This window comes from Sphaerodactylus townsendi, linkage group LG11 (assembly GCF_021028975.2).
Source record: "Sphaerodactylus townsendi isolate TG3544 linkage group LG11, MPM_Stown_v2.3, whole genome shotgun sequence".
Taxonomy (NCBI): Eukaryota; Metazoa; Chordata; class Lepidosauria; order Squamata; family Sphaerodactylidae; genus Sphaerodactylus; species Sphaerodactylus townsendi.
Window position 1 is genome coordinate 1,554,741 of NC_059435.1, and position 23,881 is coordinate 1,578,621.

The window sequence follows — 23,881 nt, forward strand, 5'->3', positions numbered from 1 at the left end:
AGGGAAACATTTGCAATTCCCACTTTGCATTTCACACACAGCGAGACATCGAGGCACTGACAGGCATAGTCCTGACATTCTGCCCCCCTTAAGACCTCCCCCCCTTTCGGGCGATTGGGATGAGCTCGGTGAAATGCCGCCACGAGGCGTGGGGCGCGAACATGCTGGGAGTCAACCCATTCATTGTCCCCAGCTGGGAAATGAGTCCACAAGATCAGATAGTGTAGCCGGCCATGATGCACCCTAGAGTCCAGGATCTCTTCCACCTCGTGGTGAGGCTCTCCCCTCACGGACACGGGTGCATCCTCCTCCTCGTTCCCTAAGTCCGGGCCGCAGGGCGTCTCATCCTTGTCTGAGACTTGCCCCGTTCCCCCATCAGGTTCCATCCGTGTCGGCCATGGATCGGAGTGCGGGTCAAACTGGGAGTTCCTGCTTAGTGTCAGACTCTCGGAAGTGGAAATAATAGAGACCGTAGGAAAGTCCTAAAGCAGTTTATTCCAGGTAATACGAAGAGTAACGATGTAAAGCAGGATCAGACCTATATCCTTTAACAATGTAAAGTAGGAACTGAGCTCTCTAGCCTATATCCTTTAACCCCCCCCCCCCATTTCACCCCACACCAAATGGCTACTACTGTTTCTACTACAATTACACTACAGAGCTTCAAAGAACCTGGGAACCTTTCACACATCTTTGAAGGTGGGCTGGTGCCAGGAGATTGCCAAGGAAGGGAAGATGGAAACAGGGAAACATTTGCAATTCCCACTTTGCATTTCACACACAGCGAGACATCGAGGCACTGACAGGCATAGTCCTGACACCTGGAACTTAACTTAACTTTCTTTGGGAGCCAAACTAAAATACATGTTTCATCCAAGCCTTTACATAGGCATTTTATTTCACCAGCTTTTCAAATGGTCTGCATCTGTTTTATAGTTTTTATGCTGTTTATATCCCATGACATGTTTCTAATACTGCGACACTTTTAAGGCAAGCTGCCTCAGGCAGGGCTCTGAAGAGAGAAATAACACAGGAAAGGGGGAGAGCACATGCGGCAGTGGAGGAGTCACAGGTTCAAATCCCGCTGTGACCCAGAGCTGGACTTGGGCTAATTACTTTCTTCACTTGCCCTATGGAGACATGGAGGTTGTTTGGATAAAAAGGAGTGCCATATGCAGTACCTGGAGCTCCGTGAAGAAAGGGTGGATAAATATGGGGGAGGAAAATTCTCTCGTGAAGATACTCTTAATTCAGCAACAGGCTACTCACTTTGCTTTCCATTTTTCCCCTTAAAGATGTGGCGATCTTCAGCATCTCCTCGGCGTCCTGGAGGGACCTAGAGAGCCACACAAAGAGCACTGAACTGTCATGTCATGCTTATAGAAATGTAAACATGCCTCATAGACAAGGCACGAAGCATCTGTTTCCATCTGGCACAAAGAAAGCCAAGGTGAAGTGGAACAGCGACCCGCTGGGAGGGAGGCCACTGAAAAACGCCTCTCCTCTAGCCCATTGCTGCCAAAGGTGCTGCTGCCAACAGGGCTACAGGAAAGCTACAGAAGGGGCTCAGTGCCCCAGCAGGCATCGAAAATGAAACTACGAGGAAAGTGTGGCAAGTGTTTTCAGTGTTTTATGGACATTGCAGGCCGCCTTGAGTTCTGAAAGGGGGAAAGGTGGCTAATAAATGTTTTAAACTTACAAATAAAAACATTAAAATAATGGACTACATGATTCCCCCCATCCCCTGCAACATATATCAACAGAAACATGGTCAGAAGAAGCTCCAAATTCTTGACCTGTAGCTGAACTTTGACCATCTCTACAGGAGATCTGCCATAGAGACGACTTAACCACTGCTGTCCTCAACCAAAGGCTTGGTGGAACATCTCAGCCTTTAATGGCTGGGTCTCCTTCGACAGAGAGTTCCACCAGGCCGGGACCACAGCCAAAAGGGTGTCTGGCCCGAGATGATAACAGCTGGATGGCCTTTGGGCCAAGGACCAGCAGCAAGTTGCCCGCAGGTGAGCGAGGGGTTCTCTGGGGAGTATATTGGAAAAGGCGGTCCCTTCTGGTGTTTATCTCTTTATCTTTATCTCCAACAGTTGTCACACGGTATTCACTGAGTTGGATTCAGCCAGTATTATCATTGAATCACACTCAGTCTCCTTCTGAGTGTAGCCAATATCTCTTGTGTTAACTGTTAACCAGTGCTGCTGTTCTGGTGGCCCCTCCCTTCCCACCAGCAGAAAAGCCAGCTCAATCCAGCCCACTAAACTGTAAACTATGCAGAGTTCTCAACACGACATCTTACCCAATGTTCGGCATGCGAGCAAAACTCTCCTGAAATTGGTCCAAGGCCAGCATGGCCATGTGAATCTGCAGAGGAAACTGAAGAGATGAGAGTCAGTGAATGGCAGAAAAAAGAAATCTCACAGCTTCAGAAAGGGCTGCTGAGAATATTCCAGGCGCAACTCCAGGTAATGATCACAAAATAATGGCGAAATGTCAGGCTGCGGCAGCAAAGTTTTGGGGCATCTTCAAAGACCTGTATATTTCTAAATTTGTCTTGTCAAAGGCTTTTATGGCCAGAATCAACTGGCTGTTGTGGGTTTTCTGGCCCTGGTCTGGTAGTTTCTGTTCCTAATGTTTGGTATGGTATCTTTAATTTATATACCGCCCTCCCTTGAAAGGCTCAGGTTAGGGTTAACATAGTAACAACATAAATAAACAACATCGTAGAACAACCACCAACAAACACGTCAATAACATAGGGTCAATAAACATAACTGTAACGAACTAGTAAAGTCCAGGCACAAGTAACTGTTTTCAGTTCTTTATTGTATTGGCAGTCATAGTCGAATACAGGTGATGCGAGTTCTGAGAGCCTCAGAACTTTGATAATAGTTTTAACACAGTAGCAAACCTCCTACCTGCCACATGAAATTCAACAGTGCATAGTTTCACACAGTCAAGCTGAGATAACATGAAAGCAAAACATCCCCAGTCCAGGCAGAGAGCCAGCGCTGACAGGCGGGAAAGATTCAAGGACAGAACACACATCAACATCATCCTGACAATCCGCCTCTCCTAAGAACCTCCCCCCCGGGTCTGTCAGGAAATGCCTTGTGAAAAGCAGTAACAAGAATAGGGGCGTGGACATATGTAGCATAGACCCACTGATCATGACCTGTGGGAAACCCCATCCATGAAACCAGACATTGTAACCGCTGGCGGCGCATGCGGGAATCCAGAATGGTGTCGATTTTGTAATGCTTGTGCCCATCAATCAGAACCGGTGGAGGGCGTTCGGGGAGGCCGTGCCAGGCATCAAAATCTGGAGCCCGTTTGAGCAAGCTGGAATGAAATACAGGATGAATATTGCTAAGTGATTTAGGCAACTCAAGTTTAGCAGTTACATTATTGATAACTTGTACAATCTTAAAGGGACCAATAAACTTTTTCCCAAGCTTGGAATATTTATGTACATCCCGGAGATTTTTTGTGGAAAGATACACCCAGTCATCCACGTGCAAAGGAAAAGAAATCCGATGCTTATCTGCTTGTGTTTTCTGGGACTCCTGGGCTTTGCGCAGAGATATTCCGATTGAGTCCCAACCTTTTACAATGGTTTGGATCCAGTCATTAAGTTCAGGAGGCTGTAATGGGTCTGAGCCCAAAAGAGGAAATGGTAGGACAGAATGTCCAGAGACAATCTCAAAAGGAGTTTTCTGGGTGCTGGTATGCACAGCATTGTTATACGCATATTCAGCAAAAGGCAGCAAGTCTGCCCAATTATTCTGATGATAGTTAGTGTAGCATCGCAAATATTGTTCCAAAGTCTGATTCGTACGTTCCGATTGGCCGTCAGATTGCACGTGATAAGGAGAAAATACAGCCGATTCAACTCCCAAGAGGGCCAGAAACGCCTTCCAAAACTTAGAAACAAATTGAGGGCCCCTGTCCGAAATTATCTTTGACGGGGCAGAGTGTAATCGATAGATGTGCTGAATGAATAATCTTGCCAACTTGGGGGCAGAGGGAATGGTGGAACAAAGTATGAAATGCGCTTGTTTAGAAAACAGGTCCACCACCACCCACAAGACAGTATTGCCTTGGCTTTCTGGGAGATCTGTGATAAAATCCATGGAAATAACCTGCCATGGTCAGTCGGGAGGAGGAATAGGCTGCAACAACCCATGGGTTTTTCCCGGAATGGATTTGGCTTCAGTGCAAATTGGACACCTTTTGACATAAGCCTCAACGTCCTTTTGCATGGTGCGCCACCAAAATTGGCGGCATAGCAGATGTAACATTTTCAAAAATCCGAAATGCTCCACTTGCTTAGCATGATGGCCAGCAAAAAGCACAGTTTTTCTGAGATGTGACAGCACATACCAACAGTCTCCTTTCCGCCACGCCCCGTTCCACAGTAACAGTGACGGGGCGCCTTCACTCTCTGGAACGGGGCTTTTCCCCGCTGTGAGAAAGTCTTGTAAGAGAGAGGAAACCATATTAGGACACCTGGGAGGAGCATCAGCTGGGGGTGATTAAACCATGGGCGGATTGGACTGCGCGCGGGTGACTGCAACTGTGGTCACTGGGTGACTGCGAGACCCAATTGTGATGGAGAGAGTACAGTATGTGGAATGGCACTTAAGAAGGTATCCGCCCCCCTCCCCGAGAAAGGCGGGAGAGCGCGTCAGCTAACCAGTTGGTTTTCCCGGGGGAAAAATGCACTGTAAACTGAAACCAGGAAAAGAAATCAGCCCACCGCAATTGCTTAGCCAACATTTTACTGGGGGTGGACAGAGCTGACAGGTTTTTATGATCCGATCAAACTTGGAAAGGACGGGCAGCCCCTTCTAACCAGTGGCGCCAAGTTTCCTTATCACCTACTGTCCAATTGAGCTCAGGACCAGAAAATTTCTTTGAAAGATAGGCGCAAGGAGACAGTTTGCCATCCGCACCCCATTGTAACAGGGCTGCCCCTAAAGCTTTGTCAGACACGTCTACATGTGCTATAAACGGCAAGGCAGGATCAGGATGGGTCAAAATAGGCTCAGTCGTAAAGGCAGTCTTAAGTTGTTTAAATGCCCGCTGGCAACTGTCAGTCCAATTGAGGGGGGCACCCGGCTTGGCTGCCTGCGGCCCTTTGCCTTTCATACGTAGTAAATCAGTCAAGGGCAAGGCTATTTGGGTGAATTGCGGAATAAAATCACGATAGAAGTTAGCAAATCCCAAAAACGACTGGAGTTCCCTGCGGGTGGTAGGGATGGGTCAATTTACTACCGCTTCCACCTTAGCAGGTTCTATTTCCACACACACACACACACACACACACACACACACACACACACACTGACATACGGTATCCAAGAAAATCCAACTTTTCCTGATGCACACTTGGACAGTTTCACAAATAAAGAGTTGTCTAGAAGCCTCTGCAAAACATTACGAACCAGAGCTACATGCTCCTCCACAGTGTGGGAATAAATTAGGACATCATCCAAATACACCACCACTCCTCTGAACAATAAATCTTGCAGAACATTGTTGATCAAAGACATGAAAACCCCGGGCGCTCCGTGTAATCCAAATAGCATTACGAGATATTCATACTGTCCAAACTTAGTGTTGAAGGCTGTGAGATACTCATAGTCCTCTGCAATATGAACTCTATAGTAAGCCTCCCTCAAATCCAACTTGGTGAAAATCTGCCCCAACCCCAAAGCATCTAAGAGGTCTTTGATCAAGGGTAACGGAGGCCGACACTGCATTCAACCCTCTATAGTCAGTGCACAATCTCAAAGAGCCATCCTTTTTCTTGACAAAGAACACAGGCGCAGCGGACGTGTTCCTAGTTGCCTTCCGAATAAACCCGCGAGCCAGATTCTTGTCCAAAAATGCCCTTAACTCAGTTTTTTCAGTGGGGCTCATCCGATATACACGGCCCTTTGGAAGTTTGGCTCCTGGAATCAACTCAATCTTACAATTGGTGTCCCTACGGGGGGGGGGGGAGCTGGTCGCATTCCCGCTCCTCAAAAACTGTGGAGAGGTCCCAGTAATGCTCAGGCACTCCGGGCAGTTCGGGAAACAAGGAAACGCCAGAAACCAACGCAGGGGTGCTCGGTTCAGGTGAGTCACCTTCATGCATGTGATCTCCACAGGGTGGGTCAGAAAACGAACTATGCGGGACACCCATTGAATTGTGAGATCATGTGTCTCTAACAAGGACATTCCAAGAACGATAGGGTGTCTCACCACTGGGGCCAAACTGAAACTGAAGCGTTCCCAATGCTCCTCACACTGCAACAGGACGGGTTCAGTTTTAAAATGAGCTGGACCCCCCCCCCCGGGGCTACCATCCATTTGTTGATCAAAGACATGAAAGCCCCGGGCACTCCGTGGGTTTGGCCAACGGGATTAATTGTAATCCAAGTTCCTCCACTATTTGTGGTTGCATAAAGCAATGGGAAGACCCTGAGTCCACAAGCGCCTGAGCCAAAACACAAGTGTGCTTGGCCGGATTAGATAATGTAGTCATTAGGGTAATTAGGCCAACATCACCCACTGCATCTTAAGGAGGCTCCATAGTTTCGGGAACTGCTATACAGAGTCCGATACCGGTGGTGTTTTCTTCGTCTTCGGGGAAATTGAGTTCCACCACATCCAAGGCTTTTGACGTGCCCTGGGTTGACTTGGGAGGTGCTGATCTCCTTGTAGGTTTAGCCATAGACTTCTTGGGAGGGAATCCACCTGCAGATTTGGGTTTCTTTGGACAGATGGCAGCCACATGACCAGGTTCGCCACAGTACAAAGTCCTAAATGATGACGTCGCTCAGAGACACTTTCAGTAGTAGACAGTGAGATGGTAGTTGAGGCAGGAGTTTTCTTCACCTGAGGGATAGGCGCTTGGCTGGTTGAATTTTAGTTCCTGCCCCCTTGGAACGGTTGAGTCTGCCCGCAATCACACTGCCGATTTCGATCCATTCCGCGACTGTACGAGGCTCGTTGTTCATAACAGCCCAGCTCTGAATTTCTGGATCAACAGCCTCATAGAAATATTTGGCTCATGGAATTGACGAGCAAACTCCGCAAATGGCTTGTTGCCCTGCCACATAGTCTTTAGAGTTTTTTTAACGTTATCACAGGCATCTCAATCCTCGAACCGCAGGCATAATCCTTGCAAGAAATCGGCCACCGAGTTAAGCTCCTCAGCGTCGAGTTCAAATAGTTCCACAAACCATTCTGCCACTTCTCCATCCAAAACCGATCCAATGTCATGAACCTTCTCCCTCTCAGAATGATACATGTGTCAGGAGGCCTGTTAATTACAGGATTTGCTTTTGCTGCTTTCTGGTTGCTGAGGGTGGTGGAATGGGTTAATTGCATTTCTAACTGACTTTTCTCTATCTTCTGTGTGATGCTATACTGTACCAGGTGCTGCCCAAGGTCAGTGCCTGGCTGTCTTCACTATTATCTCATTTGCAGTTCTTTTGGGTGCGCATTCCCATGATGGGGGGGCGGGGTGCACTCTGCTTTAACTATAGGGGTTTGTGCGGGCAAATCTCAGTCCTGGCATTGACCAGGCAAGATCTCATTTACCAATAAACTACATGTTCTTTTACATGAGTTTGTTGCAGTTCTTGGGATTCTGACATTATGCCAGGACTGAGATTTGCCCGTGCAAACCCCTATAGTTAAAGCAGAGTGCACCCCCCCCCCATCGTTCGGCTGATTTCCATGCTGCTGTGCATTGTGGGATTTCACCTTCTCCTTTGCAAGAGACTCCTAAGACTTTGCAAGAGACTATTAAGAGACTCTTCTTGCCATCACCAAGGCTTCGGAGTCCCAGCCAGGGGTTCTTCTGCAGCCGCAGATTTGGGGCGCCCCATTCCTGATGACGTGACAGGAACATCAGACTCAGTCTCAGACCCACCAGAGGGACCTCGGATCTTGCTTGGCAGCGCGGCAGGAGAAGCCCCTGCTTCAGGTAGAAGTTGGGGCTCCATCAACCCGTTACTGACTGCCCCATTAGATGGCTCACATGGGAGTTACTGTGCGCCATCACCGGGGCTTGGACCTTCAAGAATCTCAACCACCAGGTTTTGGCAGTGCGACGTGGGCTACTGCACCTTTGGCTGGAAATGTATCGTTCGCTGGCTGGCCGTTGGAAGGGGTCAACTCCTCGGAAGCTGAAGCCTGGAGGCTATTGCAAGTGTCAGAGGAGGCCTGGGCTTCAGAGCGAGAGGAATATCGCCGGGCCTTGCGCCAGAGGGAATGGGATATAGAACATTTGCAAGCGGCCCTCGCCCAGGCTCAACAAGAGGCTGCCGCTGCCCTGGCACCAGTACCTGTTCCGCCAGTCCCGCCGGCCCCAGTTCCAGCTCTGCCGCCAGCGCCCGCTCAGCCGGCCCCAGTTCCGGTACCCGTACAGCCCGCTCAGCCGGTGCCAGCTCAGCCCGCTCAACTGAGACCTGCCCTGGCGCCAGGGCAGTCGCCTGTCCTGCCGGCCTCAGAGGGGTTCTGCCCATGATGCCACCATTCATCCCGCCCGGTTGGGGAGCCCCGGGTGGAGGGTGGCCGAACTTTCCTCTGTATGGAGTAGCTCACCCTCCATTCATGCCCAGGATCCAGCTATCTACGCACTTTGATGGTACTCAGGACTTACTCCCGGCTTTCCTGGTTCAGGCCAATGCCCACATGTTGCAGTATGGGCGGCAGTACCTGAACGACTTTGAGCGGGTGTGTGAGATCGGATCAAAGCTGGATGGCCCAGCCGCTAATTGGTATGTGAAACTGTTTCAACGCCAAAACTCCCGAACTCCGCAATTTTCAAGAGTTCATGATGGCCCTTCGGCGCCGCTTCGAGAGCCCATTTGTGGACGAGCAAGCTAAACAGGAACTTATGGAGATGCACCAGGGCAAGACTCCTTTTGCAGAGTTTGTAGAAAACTTCCGCACCGTGGCCAGCAAGATCCCAGATTGGGATGACCCTGTGAAGGTGTTTGCCTTTAAGAAAGCACTACACCTGGACTTGTTGAACTGGGGTCTTGTTCGAGACAGTCCACAGACCCTGATGGAGTGGTTCGTGCTTGCGGGTACTGCGGAAGCCAGGATGCGTTAGGCGGCTTTGTTGGGAGCTCCAGCCAGTCGATCCCTACTCGCCCAGCCGCATCGGGGAGGTGCCCCGGGTTTCAAACCTGCACGCCCTGCTTCTTCCAAGCGCCGGATCTTGCCAGAAGAAAATGCCTGCCGCCGCCTAAACCTTTGCCTGTATTGTGGCGGGGAGGCCCATATTGCTGCATCTTGCCCTGCTAAAAGCACTCCAACCCCAGCTACTTCCACCGCGGTGGCTAAACCAGCCAAGTCGTCTAAGCCACTGCCGGATGGGGGTGCTCGTGCAGCGGCTCCCCATGATGATGGAGGGGAGCGACCGATTCCTTGGAAACCTCCCATGCTGGATAGAGTGAGTGATGCTATCATCCTACCCCTTGTTCTGATTAACGGGCGTGGATGCCCTAAATTAATGGTTCAAGCCCTAGTTGACACCGGCTGCTCTCATTATTTAATACACCCCCATTTGGTGGAAGCACTTCGTCTGCAGCCTTTTTTGTTATCAGAGACTATTCGGTTTGACCCCCATTACTTCTCGCACCCCAAAGATTCTTGCCAATTATGAGGGACATTGGGAACGCCGCAGTTTTATAATTGCCCCCATATCTCAGTACCCCGTGATATTAGGATTGCCTTGGCTCATGGACTATGACCTGTCCGTGAAATGGTCTCAGCGTGTTTTGACTTTTACCGATCCTCCTTGTGGAGACCACATGAGCCCCGATCTGCCTGAACACTTGCTTCATCCACCTGAGGGGCTCGCTTGTGCAGTGTCTCAACCTTCTATTGACCCTGACATTCCCTTGCTGTACTGGGATTTGTGGCAGGTTTTTGAGGAGACTGAGTGTAATACCTTGCCACCCCACCGGGAGACTGGTTGTAAAATTGAACTGGTTCCTGGAGCTAAGCTGCCCAAGGGACACCTTTACCCTATGAGTCCTGCTGAGGATGCTGAACTGTGGGCGTTCTTGGATAAAAATTTGGCTCGTGGCTTTATCTGGAGGGCGCGCAGTAGTTTTGCCGCCCCGGTGCTGTTTGTTAAGAAGACGGTTCTTTATGGCTGTGTACCGATTACAGAGGTCTCAACGCGGTTTCTGCCTCTAATAAATACCCGTTGCCCCTCATTAAGGATTCACTTGCAAATCTTGGTTCCGGGCGCATTTTTACAAAGTTGGACTTACGTGAAGCTTATTACTGGGTGCGGATGGCTGAGGGCCATGAACATTTGACTGCGTTTAATACTCGTTATGGACAATGTGAATATTTAATTATGCCCTTTGGGCTTCAAGGGGTTCCGTCTGTGTTCCAAAGCCTGATCAATGGAATTCTTGATGATTTGTTGTTTAAAGGTATTGTTGTTTACTTGGACAATGTACTGATTTATTCCGAAGATGAACAATCTCACTTTGCTCTAGTTCATGAGGTTTTGTCCCAGTTGTTGGCTAACTCCCTGTATGTAAAACTCTCTAAATGTGCTTTTCATAAGCCTCAGTTGGATTTTTTGGGCTGCTGGTTTGGAAATGGACCCTGCCAAGGTGGCTGATGTTGCAGCTTGGACTCCTCCTAGAACTCGCAAACAACTCCAGTCTTTCCTAGGTTTCGCAAATTTCTACCGTGATTCCATTCCTCACTTTTCCTCTTTGGTGCTGCCTCTGATGGATTTTCTGCGCACCAAAGGGGGGGGGGGTGCAGCGGCTTCCCGCCCTGGTGCTCCTTTGACTTGGAGCCTGCTTGCCAGCACGTTTGATGCCTTGAAAGCTGCTTTCACATCCAAACCTGTTCTTGCCCACCCCGATCCCTCCTTGCCTTTTATTGTTCATGTTGATGCTTCGGATAAAGCTTTGGGGGCTGCCTTACTTCAGCAGGGGTCAGATGGTCGTCTCCACCCCTGTGCTTACCTCTCCCGCAAGTTCTCAGGTGCTGAACTGAATTGGACTGTTGGTGATAAGGAAACCTGTGCTATTAAGGTTGCTCTCACTGGAGGAGTTTCTTAGAGGGAGCGGAGCACCCCTTCGAGGTCTGGACTGATCACAAAAATTTGGCTGCTCTCTGCTCCCCAGGCCGGCTCTCTGCCAAACAACTGCATTGGGCAGACTTTTTCGCACGCTTTCGTTTTACGTTGCATTTCTTCCCGGGCAAAACCAACCATTTGGCTGACGCCCTTTCCTGCTTGCCAGGGGAGGAGCGCAAGGTGGATTCTTTGCTCTCCCGCACTATTTTCTCCCCCTCCCACTTGGGCTTGGCTGTTACCCGGTCGCAGGCAAAGGCAGAGCCCCCGCCATCAGTTTCTCCTCCCAGCCACCTCCTCTCCGCTTTCTTGGAGGCTGGAAAGTCCCCAGTTCCTTTGGAGGAGGGGGGCGATGGGTTGGTTTTGCGTGACAGAGTTTGGTGCCGTGGTTTGCTGTTGTATGAACCGCCCCATTTGTGTTCTCAAATCTTTCACCAGGGGCACGATTCCAAGTCAGCCTGTCATTTTGGTTTTGTGAAAACTTTGCATTTGCTCCGCAGACAGTTTTGGTGGAAGTCTATGCGTAAGGATATTGAGGCTTATATCAAAGTCTGTTCTACTTGTGCTATGGCGAAAACAATTCCAGGAAAGCCCCATGGATTGTTACAGGACATTACTTTGCCCAATGAGCCCTGGCAGGTGATCTCAAAGGACTTTATTACGGACTTGCCTCTGAATCATGGCAAAACAGTGATTTGGACTGTGGTTGATCTGTTCTCTAAGCAGGCTCATTTTCTTTCGTGTGCTTCTATTCCCACTGCCCAGAAACTGTCTGAACTGTTTATGTTGCATATTTACAGATTGCATTCTGCCCCCAAGAAAATAATCACGGACAGGGGTTCCCAATTTGTCTCCAGCTTTTGGAGGACGTTCATGAAGTTGTTGGGCATGAAGTTCATGAAGTTGTTGGGAGTTTCACCCCCAATCGATGGAGAGAGTGAGAGATCTCAACAGACTTTGGAACAGTATCTAAGGTGTTATGTAAACTATCAGCAGGATGATTGGGTTGACCTCTTGCCCTATGCAGAATATGCCTACAATAACTCTGTACATAGTAGCACAGGCAAGACTCCTTTTGAGGTGGTTCATGGCCGTTCGGCACCCCCTTTGCCCATGCTCCAGTTGGGGAATGCTCCTGCACTGGAACTTAAGGACTGGATGCAGTCCGTTGCTGACCAATGGCCCCAGATTGTGCAAGCACTTCAGGAAGCTAGAGACTCCTACAAGCGACAGGCTGATAAACACAGACGTGACTTCCCTCTAATGGTAGGAGATATGGTGCACCTCTCCACAAAAAACATTTGGGGCATACATAGGCCCTCAAAATTAAGTGCCAAGTATATAGGGCCCTTTAAGATTGTCAGGGTGATCAATAAGGTGACAGCTGAACTGGAACTGCCTAATGCATTGCATAAAACATACCCTGTGTTTCATTGCAGCTTACTGAAGAAGATAAGTTCGCCCGATGTCTGGCATCCCGAGATGACGGTTCCTCCTCCGGTTCTGATTAATGGGACTAGACATTATGAACTTTCTGACATTCTTGACTCTCGCATCTATTGGAACCGCTTGCAGTATTTGGTCTCTTGGAAAGGTTGTTTATCTGGGCAGAATCAATGGATCTTTGCTGAAAATGTTACAGTCCCCCACCTTGTTAGAGCTTTTCATTGATGCTGCCCAAGCAAGCCCGGGGGAGGGCCCTAGAGGGAGCGGATAATCAGAAGGCATGTTAATTACGGGATTTGCTTTTGCTGCTTTCTGGTTGCTGAGGGTGGTGGAATGGGTTAATTGCATTTCTAACTGACTTTTCTCTGTCTTCTGTGTGATGCTATACTGTACCAGGTGCTGCCCAAGGTCAGTGCCTGGCTGTCTTCACTGTTATCTCATTTGCAGTTCTTTTGGGCGCGCATTCCTATGATGGGGGGTGCACTCTGCTTTAACTATAGGGGTTTGCGTGGGCAAATCTCAGTCCTGGCATTGACCAGGCAAGATCTCATTTACCAGTAAACTACTGCTCTTTTACATGAGTTTGTTGCAGTTCTTCGGATTCTGACAACATGTCATCGTATTCCTGCATATGGGCATCCAGTTGCAAAATGAAATACGGTAATTTGGCCGCCGTATCATCGAAGCGAGCCGGAATATGTGGACAGGTGAAGCCGCAACCCTGAGGTCTGGGGAGAAGGGGCACAGCGTGCTGGGCTGGAGGTGGCGTCTTAGTGGTGGCTGGGTGGGTTGAACGTCTGCAGGCCACGGGCGAGCCGTATCTGGTTGTCCATGGAGTTGGGTTGCAGCAACATGTTGGCGCTCTGACCGCATCTCCGCCACCTGAGCATTCAGCTCGCGTTGGAGATCCGCCGCTGCAGCGCATTCGCGAACTTCAATGGCCACCAAGTCACACTCCTTCCGAAGCAGTTCGGACCTTTCTTTTTCCAGGGCTGCACGTTCATGCTGGATTTGAAGAAGTTCAGCGTTGTGTGCTGCAGAATCTTTGGATTGTTGTAATTTCTGAGCGTGTAGTTATTGTACTTCCCGAAGCAATTCTTGTTTGGACTGCTCCGCAGCTTGCAAAACATCTCGTTCCTGTTGTTCTCGATCCTTTTCAGTGACGTAGGTATAGATTTTTTATCTAAGGGCATGGCCACACCTCACCAAGCCACGCCCCTGGCCTTAGTGCTTATAAAAGCAGTTATCCGAGACCAGAGATAGCAGACTCCCCTGCCCTGACTCCTCAACCCCGCCCCCCACCGATTGGACTCCCAGCTGTTAGCCGGCAGTCCCTTCTCCCTCCTCTCCAGGCAGAGGAGTAGCTAGGGAAAATGGAGCCCAGTGCAAAACCTGAGGTTTGCGCCCCGCCCCCATGGGCGGCGGCTGTGATGCTGAAATCCACCCCCAAACAGCATCACTTTCAATGGTGTTTAAATTAGGGAGTCCAGATCCTCCTTTTAAACCCATTTTAAAGGGAGAATCTGGGGTCCCCAGTTAAGACAACATTGAAAGTGATGCTGTTTTGGGGTGGATTATCCCCCTGAAACAGCATCATGTTCAATGTTTAATCTGGGGACCTCAGATTCTCCCTTTTAAATCTATGCCGAAGGCTCCAGATCAGACTCCTCTGTGTGAACCAGGACAGGGGGAGGATGGACAGGACCCAATATGGGGGTCTCCGTCCTAACGTCATATTCAGAGTTGAAAGGACCCCTGAATCCCTGCTTGTCAGGATCCGTGGAGGCGAGACCACGGCGAGACATCAGGTAACTTTGTACTTCATGTCGAAAGTTACACTGAGAGATGAGAACACGCATAATGTAACAAACTAGTAAAGCCCAGGCAAAAGTAAACATTTTCAGTTCTTTATTGTACTGGCAGTCATAGTCTAATACAGGCAATGTGAGTTCTGAGAGCCTCAGAACTTTGCTAATAGTTTTAACACAGTACCAAAACCTTTCCACCGCATGAAATTCAATAGTGCATAGTTTCACACAGTCAAGCCGAGATAACGTGAAAGCAAAACATCCCCAGTCCAGGCAGAGAGCCAGGGCGGGAAAGATTCACGGGCAGAACACACATCAACATCATCCTGACAATAACCTCATAAATCATAACATAGCATCATAAATCATAACATCACACAACAACCATCAATAAACATAGGGTCAATAAACATAGGATCATAACATCATAAACATAGCAACATAGACATAGCATTATAATACCAATAAAAATCCATACAATACAGTAATAATAGAACATATAAACATCTTATATACAATTAAATCAATTGAGACCAGTTTACCATAAATTAACAATAATTCAATAGACACGATGGTTTCACCACACAAAGGTAAATATGTAGCCATGCCTGTTGAACAGCACAGACAGAAGCACCACATATTAGCTAGTAGAAAACTCCCTCCAAAGCCGGTTTGCACAGAAGAAAACACATAGAAGAAAAAGAAAGAGATAAAAAGAAGAGAAAGATAGAAAGGAGGGGTAACCTGGACCTGTCTGCCACCCAGCATCCAGACACCCCCTTCAACAGCCAAGGAAAAGAACACAGAATACCACCACCCACCTGGCCAACTGCCACCCAGCCAGGTATAGGTGGTTCCTAAGCTGCCACTCAGTCACCTATTCGGTGGCAACTTTGGACCTAAGAATAAAACACTAACTACACTAACCTTGATCCACTTAACTAACTTAGCTTAAATATCTAACTTGTGTCCCGCTAACTGCAAAATTAACTAACTACTAGCCAATATATTCTAATTACCTTCACTATCCTATACCAAATTCTATGATCTAACTACCCCTAGTTAATTACCTAAGTCGCTTCTACCATGTTTCCCCGAATATAAGACAGTGTCTTATATTAATTTTTGCTCCCAAAGATGCGCTATGTCTTATTTTCAGGGGATGTCTTATTTTTCTGTGTCTGGTCGTTGGGCATGCTTCCAAACAAAAACTTTGCTATGTCTTACTTTCGGGGGATGTCTTATATTTCGCACTTCAGCAAAACCTCTACTATGTCTTATTTTTCGGGGAAACAGGGTATGTAGCCAATCACTTGAACTACTCCACCAGTACAGAAAGGGTGGGACTACACTTTTATATTCCACCCACATCTATGGCTGAAGCCATGGGTGGAACAGGAGCATTTTGCTCCTAACATGTTGCCTGTGTCCATGGCTGGCATCTGACGCAAAAACTACCGGACCACAGCCACACAGCCCGGAAAACCCACAACAGCCAGATTTCTAGACTGCTTCCCTAGTTTCCCCACCCTGACTGCAGTAGGAAGGGGGGTGGGGCAGATAGATGTAATCTGAGGCTCTGCTCTCCCCCACCCCAGGTCAAAGAGGCCATTTTCAAACAGGAACATAGTGCAGGCAGAGGGGGGAGACCTACCCCTACCACAGTCCCAGAGCATATTTCTCATGCTTGCACTCACACCTCCACTACTTGTTATTTTCTAGGGCTAAAAGACACATCTAGGCATCTAGTCATGTAATTTCAACAGATTTTTTCGACCCTCAAACCAACTGAACCTCTTTCCCAGAAAACAGGCACAGGACTGGCCTGCTGCAGACCTTCCCTTCATTCCTTATTTCAGGAGAAGGCACTTCAGGCTAAGGTTCATCAATTCCCCATCTTCCATTTCATCCTCATAACAACCTGTGAGGTAGGTTAGGCAGCAAGTAACCACCCCCAGCCCCCGAGTTTCATGACAGAGTGGCAATTTGAACACAGCTGTCACATGTCACAACCAGAAATTATTCTGCAGTCCTCTAACGAATAACCATATGCAACTACAACAGAGTGAGATTAATTTGTGCAAACACTCTCGCTCCACTGACATCGAGCTTAATTTTAAAAACAATTAAATCCAAGCCTTAAGCTGAACACGCCTGACATAATTTCACCTCAGAATTTACTATGCAGGTGAAAGTTGTCCTGGAAACTCCACACACACCACCTCTTGAGGGAAGGGCGGAGCCCAAACGGCCGCCTTATAACAGGTATGCAAACTATGATTCTACTACCTCAAGAAAAAAATCACCTCAGGTTTGCTGAAATCTGCCACAAGGCATGTTGGATTAATCAGCTGCTTCCCCAGAGATTCCTGTAAAAGAAAAATAGCTACTAAGAAAGAGCACTAAGAAAGAGCCATCCCATCAGACTCCCACCAGCCTAATCCCACGGAGACCCACTGGTTTAGATGGAAGTTCTGATTCTACACACTCCACATATTTCAGTGAAGCTGGAAAGACAATCATCTGTCGTACACTCTTAGGGACAGATGCAAGGCTGGAGCATATTTTTACATTATCAAGTCCAAACTGGTCTAGTTGGCAGTCTTCACTGGAAACTAGAACTATACATGGATGCAAACATTAAGAACTTTCATTGTGAGGCAGGACACTTACAAAATGAAATGTTTTAGGCGTTTTTACTTGCAGAGCTATGCCACCATGTAAGTAAGGTTCCATATCTGTAGTGTCTCCAATACTAAAAGAATGAGGCGACACCACTGAAAAACAGAAACAAAGATGAAAACTAGCATTTCTGATACACAACCAATGTTATGGACAGATCCGAAATGCCCTTTTATTTTATACAATGTCTACAATTCTAGCTGACTTAGAAACATAGATCTGGGAGTGACCTCTTAGTCCAACCCATCTAGCCCAACCTCCTGCACACAACATGGGAAATTCACCACTATCTTCCCCTCACACCCCCAGTGACCTCTGGTGATTGCCCAGAGGAAGGCAACAACCCTCCAGGATCACTGGCCAATCCGGCCTGGAGGAAAATTCCTTCCTGACCCCAAAGTGGGGGCCAAACACCAACGAAACCCTTCCTGCCCCCCGCCTAAGTTCACAGAATTAGCACATCTGGCAGGTCCATCCAGTCTCTGCTTCAAACCTCCACAGAAGGAGGGCCTCCCGCCTCCCGAGGAATCCCATTCCACCGAGGAACTGCTCTAACTGTCAGGTAGTTCTTCCTCATGTTCAGTCAAAAAAGCTTCTGGTTTAATTTTAACCTGTCTGTTTTGGGCCAACCTCATAAAGGCCCAGTGACCAGCCAACAGGAACAGAGTCTAATTGGAGTTCTGTGCATATTCTAGGCCAGTGGTGGCAAACCTATGGCACGGGTGCCAGAGGTGGCATTCAGAGCCCTCTCTGTGGGCACGCCCCCCCCCCCCATCTAGGCTGGCCTGGGCCGCTGGGCTCAATTATTAACATTAAACCTAAGACCTAGTTTTGGGGAAGCAGTGTAGGTAACCCTATTAAGCGCTGTTAAACCCCACTGATTTTCATGTGAAGAACTAAAGTATGACCCTTTACCTGGGAGTAAGCTCGGTTGCTGGCAATGCGGCTTGCTTCTGAGTAAACTCTCCTAAGGTCGTGATTCACCCGTTGGAAGAGTTGCACAGTTGCTTCAAAGCAAAGCCACCGACTACCACCAAGCTTACTCCCGAGTAATGAACGCCTTGGAGCCAACGGTTTTTTCTAAACGAAAACGTCAGTATTCAGGTTAAATTGCCGTGTTGGCACTTTGTGATAAATAAGTGGGTCTTTGGGCACTCGGTTTCGAAAAGGTTCACCATCACTGTTCTAGGCTTTAAAAGAAAGACCAAATTAGCTGCAAGTGGCTAGCTGCGCATTCGCACTGATGCATGTGGGCAGAGCAGCAGCGCAGAGGTTTCTAGAGCTGGGATGCCCTGCACAGCACGGCCATTGTAGGAGCCATGGTGTTCACTAAACGTTTCTAGAAGTGGCCACGGCCACACGGGGCTTTGGCCCAGCCAGGCTTCTGATTGCCGGTGCAGATTATTTTAAAAAGGGGACTTTGCAAGCAGATGCCAGCACAGCACGAGCATCTTCACTGCGTGACCGAAGGGAAGCTGCAGCAGCCATTTTGTGGCCAGTACTGCCTCATGTGGCTACCATGTCAGAATCCCAAAGGTGCCCTCAAACTCAAAGTGGCTGAGGACCCATTCTGGAGGAAACTTCTCGGCACAAAGACTCAGAAACGCAGGTTTGGGTCGCACTTGCTCCCAGGGTCAGCAGCCGCGACTCCCTCTCGGTTCCTAGGAAAGGGCAAGAGCACAGCACTGTGGAAGTACGAGTGGTGGGGAAGGCAAGCAGGTTGTGTGAGCGAACAATGACCACCTCACTTGAAGAACAATTGTTGCTGGTACCTCTTCAATTTATGTACCAAACTGGTGGATATACATTAGCAAGTTGAACTACCCGGAAGCAGACGCAGGTTCTTCAGGTGAGGAGAGGGGAGGACTGCCCTCCCGACAGAGGAATCTGCCTTGGCATGAACATCTGGGGCACGCCTGCTGGACAGATATGGGTGGCTGGGCCCAAGGAAAGGGCCTGCCAAGGGTGTGCTACGGCACTCTTTCCACGTCAGAAACAGGGGTCGGAAAACGATGGTGTGGTCCCAGTCCTGATTTAGATGGAGCTGGGACATCACATTCGGAAGGAAACAGAGGCTGGTCTGAGGACCACTTTTTCTTTCCAGAAGTGCAGAAATGGTGGATCAGAGCTGAGCTAACTCAGGTGCCCTTCTGAGACCATGAGGAATGCTTTGGATTGGTTATGTGGTTGTTTGGGGTTGTTGTGAGCCGCCTAGAGCCTTCCGGGGATGAGGTGGCTTATACAATCGAATAAAATAAATAAAATTAAAATAAACGATAGTCCAAAGTAGCCATCAGTTCACAAAGCTTGCCCATTAGTTGCACTAGGACAAGGTGAAGATCCCAAGGAGGAGCTGGAAATTGGATTGCAAATAGCTGACCATGGGCCCAGAAATACAGTTTTAGCATAGCTGGGTGGGGTGGGGGGAGACAGTGAATGTCGTTGGCTGAGAGACAAGGAGGCAGATGACTGCCAGGTGAACCTTGAGAGAGGCGCCTGCTAATCAATGTTCCTCTGAGCGTCCCCTTGATGCTGCACAGCAGTTTGAAAATGGTCCTGGGAGAACCCCGCCCCCCTGCCAGCTCACAGGGAGCAGGGCTGCTAATCCTAGAGACTGAAGACTGAGAGGGAATTCCTGGATGGTAAGCAGTGCACAGGTCAATAGATCGCTTTCCCACTGAGAAACAGAGGTGGTGAATGGCCTTCCTTTAGAGGACCATCTGGTAGAAGAATTCCACACAATGAGCAGGTTCTCTCTCAGCAACTCAGAGAGCAACTGGTCAGTTGAATCCTCCAGGCCACAAAGTGGAAAGAGGCCACATGGAGCACTATGCCCCGATGCTAGGGACGCTGGGCCTGAGGCCAGTGTGGGGTTACCAGAATGCAGCTTCTTGGGCAATCTCTTCCCTACAACAGGCAAAGGGACAGGAAAGAACAGGCACCAGGATGTCCCCAGGAAGGGCCTGGGCCGCTGTGGAGCACAGCTTGCTGTGGGTGCAGGTGGAGGGATCGATGTGAGCATCACTCCTGCCATTGGATGACAGGCTGCAGGTGCTTGCCTTTGACAGTCCACTTATCAGCCACTGTGCCCTGACACACAGATGCTGTCTTCCCCTGAGACAGGGCTGGCAATGGGAGTAATGCTCAAACCTCTAACACAAGCATCAGGCTAGGCTGTTCCAGGAGCACAGTGCTTTTTTACCTTATCTGTTGGTATGCTTCTGATGGTCATATTATTAGCGGCCCCCCATACTACTTATCTGGAGGCAGGGAAGAAAGACATGAAGCACCCTGCCAAATCTTAAATGTCAGAATGAACATTCTCATCCACAGCCCACAACTGTCACACTTTCCATCTGATGTGAGTCAATGACCTTCATTTCACAGCCTTTTCAACTGAACAATTTTCAAGTCTCCAGAAATAGAGATGGGGCAGTACGATGAGCATTGCAAAACACAAGAGGAAAGGAAAGGAAAACAGCAGCTCTCCATTCGTCCAGCAGTTCTTTTAAACAAGCAAAAAAGCACCCCAAACCAAACAAACAAACCTGACACAAAACATGACTTACCAGTTATCTGATGCATAGATCCATTTAAACACGACATGCCGTTAATTTCCCGAAAAGTTACACACTGTCCAGTTTCAAGTTTATGTGGATTATTATCCAAGCAAGTGACGATACCAGGATTGGACTGAAATTGGGAAGAGTGAAAGGGGAATTATCTTTATCTTTATTAACCTTTAATAGGCATAAATAGATCAAGATTTACACAGACACATTCTTCAGTCTCAAGTATAGTTCAGCAGTAAGGAAACAGACCACATAACCTGACGGTTGACCCCAAGGGGCTCAAATCACTTCAGATTCCTTTTTTTTAAAAGAAACAGCCAGAGCAAACGACAACAAATACCCCTACACATCAATGCAAAAATACAATCCAATATAAAATTGCAATAAAAATAGATCTGTTTAGCAAGTTAAAAGCAAAATGATACAGCAATAGGTATCCTACCATGCAGATTAGACAGATTGGAGACGATACCTATCTTTTATAAGAAGCTCTATGTTTGTTTTATGTATCATATTTTATATTTAAAAATTTGATTCTGTGCCAAATAATAAAAAACCAATTTGGTTTAGTGGAAAGGGGAATTATCCCACACAAACCATTCCCAGACCTCAGCAACACTCATTCTCAGGCCATCAATTCAACTATCCGCACACCATCCTAGTCTTCCCAGGATTAGACAACACAAGGCATACCAGGTAGCCCAGTCACACTGGGCACATAGTCACATAGAATATCAGTTCTGCTTGTTATGAGTACAGAAACATTAAATTTCCTGCCAAGAACTGGCCCGTGTGACTCAGTAGGGAAAACAGCAACTCTGCCTGGCTGGTTTATGGCAGGGAAAACGTCCTGGCGGAAAAGGCCTTGCGCCCTTCCTTGTCCCCGTTCATGCCTGGAATCTCACATATTGGCTACTTAAGGGCAAGGGGGGGGGGTGAGGGGGGCTCACACTTGGCAGCTCAAACACAATCCTCCCGATTTCTCTTCTGGTTTGACTCTAAAGCGAGATCATCAATTCCAACCCAGAGCCGGGCACCTGGTCACGGCTCCCAAAGAGGCTTCCTGATGGCCTCATCCCTGCTGCTGAGAAGCCTTTATGGACCTCAATGGACTTACACTGCCCCAATGGAAGGCTTAAGTCCACAGAACAGGCCCCTGGCACAATGCTGGCAAAAGCTGGGAGGGAGGTGACTAAAGTCAGCTGCTCCCCTGGTCATGCCCCCAGCCCACCCCTGCTATGCCAGAGGTGGTGGCAGAGACCCTGCATGCCATTGCTGGGGGGGGGGGGGGATGGCAGCACCCAGCAAAATCTCCCTTCCGCCAGGGTAAGTGCCCCAAGGAGGGTGAATCCAGCGGCACACCGTTCTCATGAGTGGATTTCCACCCCCCTTTGGATAGGGCTCCACGTATGGAAAAATGGAGGCCATGAAATATAAAACTAGTTTTGAACTATATGAAAAATGTAAAGGGAAAATTATGGGACATATATATATATAAGTATATGGTTGATGACAAAGACTTTATGATAAGAACACTGAATCAAAAATGGGAGAAGGAAGGTTTTCTAGTCACTGGGAAAACTGAAAGTTTAATAGACAGTTGGAAAAACATAAAGATTGAGAAATATATGGAGTTGGAAAGAAAAGTGATATTGAAATGGTATAGAACACCAAAACAACTAGCATATATGATTAAAGGACTTAATCCTAAATGCTGGCACTGCGGTGATCAGGAGGCATATTGTAGTCATATGTGGACAGAATGTATAGAAGTGAAAAAATTTTGGACAACCGTAATGTTATATATCGAGAAACTGCTGAAGATCAATATTGGGATAAATAATGACTTAATGTTCATGGGTGTAATGGAGGATAGGAGGGTAGATAAAAATATATAGCTATATGTACAAAATAATGATCAAAGCAGCACATGCAACAATAGCTTCAGGCTGGAAAGAAAAGAAGAAATGGACAATCCAGAAATGGTTGGAATATATCTGGGAACAAGTGACACTGGACATTTTCGAAATAATAACAAAGAATAAACTGTGGCAAGATAAACAGAGCGAAATCTTGAAGATATGGACCATATATGCAGACTGGATGAAAGAAGCTGGAGTCAATGAGGAGAAATGGGAGAAGAGATTACAAAGAATGAATTTACTGCTGTTTGATAAAACTATGAAAAAATATAGGGGGGAGGGGGAAAAATGTATTGTTTGAAAACAAATGAAGAAAAGCATTAATATAAAATGTAATATTCAAATGATACAATAAAAATTATTTTAAAAAATGAAATATAAAACTAAAACCATAAAGTCTTCAGAGTGTTGAACTGTCTCCTTACCTGAGTTATGTTTGAAATGAATACTTCTTTTGGTTCCTCTCCTGTGGTGTCCAGGACTTCAAATTCTTCTCCGAAGTCGCAAAACAGGCGTGCCCAAATGCCATACACATCTGCACTTATGAACTGTCAAAAAGCCAAAAAAATAATGATCAAGTTCTTACACAGGGGCTTGTTGATAGTTGAACTCAAAAGGGGAAAAATGATCCAGCAATATCCTCTTCAGGCTCACCAGTGTAGCTATGAACAATTTGGAGCTACACAGAGCGCTCCCTCAGGCAGAATGGGAACGTGTTGAATTTATAGTTCTAAACAGTGAACAGTCGGTTCAAAATGTTGCTTCCCATAATTTGCAACTTTCTTCTATAATGTTTTCATGCCAAAGCTACTAATAAAGTAAGGCTGTAAACAACCTTGGCGATATTGAAAACTGCCATAAAACTACTTGCTGATTTTGTTAATTTTAGTGCATATTCCCTTCAATCTGAAATGAAAGCTTGCATACAAACAAATAAAGCTAGAGAACTGAAGATGACATTTTCAGGGGCCCCCAAGTTAGACTATTGATCCTTAGCATTGTGCTGCTCACACAGGGCCACATGTGCAACGTCCAACTGAAAGAGCCACCTGACTCCCAAACACATACATGCAACTATGTAAGATACAGCGACAAACATACCTACACATTTAGGAGCCTCTCCCCACCACTATGAAACCTCAGCCAGCCCTTATACATCTGAAGGAAGGGGAAGGGTCTCTGCTTCCCTCTTGGCCTTTTCGCTCATGAAGCCTGCTGGATGACCTTGGGCCAGTCATGGTTCTCTCTGAACTCTCTCAGCCCCATCTACCTCACAAGGGGGTCTGTTGTGGGGAGAGGAAGTGGAGGAGACTGTAAGCTGCTTTG

At 47.7% G+C, this 23,881-nt stretch overlaps 1 protein-coding gene across 4 annotated transcripts in view; it reads right to left on the minus strand.

Annotated features, from left to right (window-relative positions):
- UBA6 (ubiquitin like modifier activating enzyme 6) overlaps window positions 1-23,881 on the minus strand; it is a 118,575-nt gene that overhangs the window by 56,972 nt on the left and 37,722 nt on the right. For all 4 annotated transcript variants that reach the window (XM_048511712.1, XM_048511713.1, XM_048511715.1 and 1 more), the window contains 6 exons: window positions 22,981-23,103; window positions 20,631-20,754; window positions 17,053-17,156; window positions 16,686-16,748; window positions 2,312-2,388; window positions 1,270-1,336 (listed from right to left, as the gene is read on the minus strand). In XM_048511712.1, the coding sequence (XP_048367669.1) occupies window positions 1,270-1,336; window positions 2,312-2,388; window positions 16,686-16,748; window positions 17,053-17,156; window positions 20,631-20,754; window positions 22,981-23,103 (558 nt within the window). The remainder of the gene's footprint in view (window positions 1-1,269; window positions 1,337-2,311; window positions 2,389-16,685; window positions 16,749-17,052; window positions 17,157-20,630; window positions 20,755-22,980; window positions 23,104-23,881) is intronic.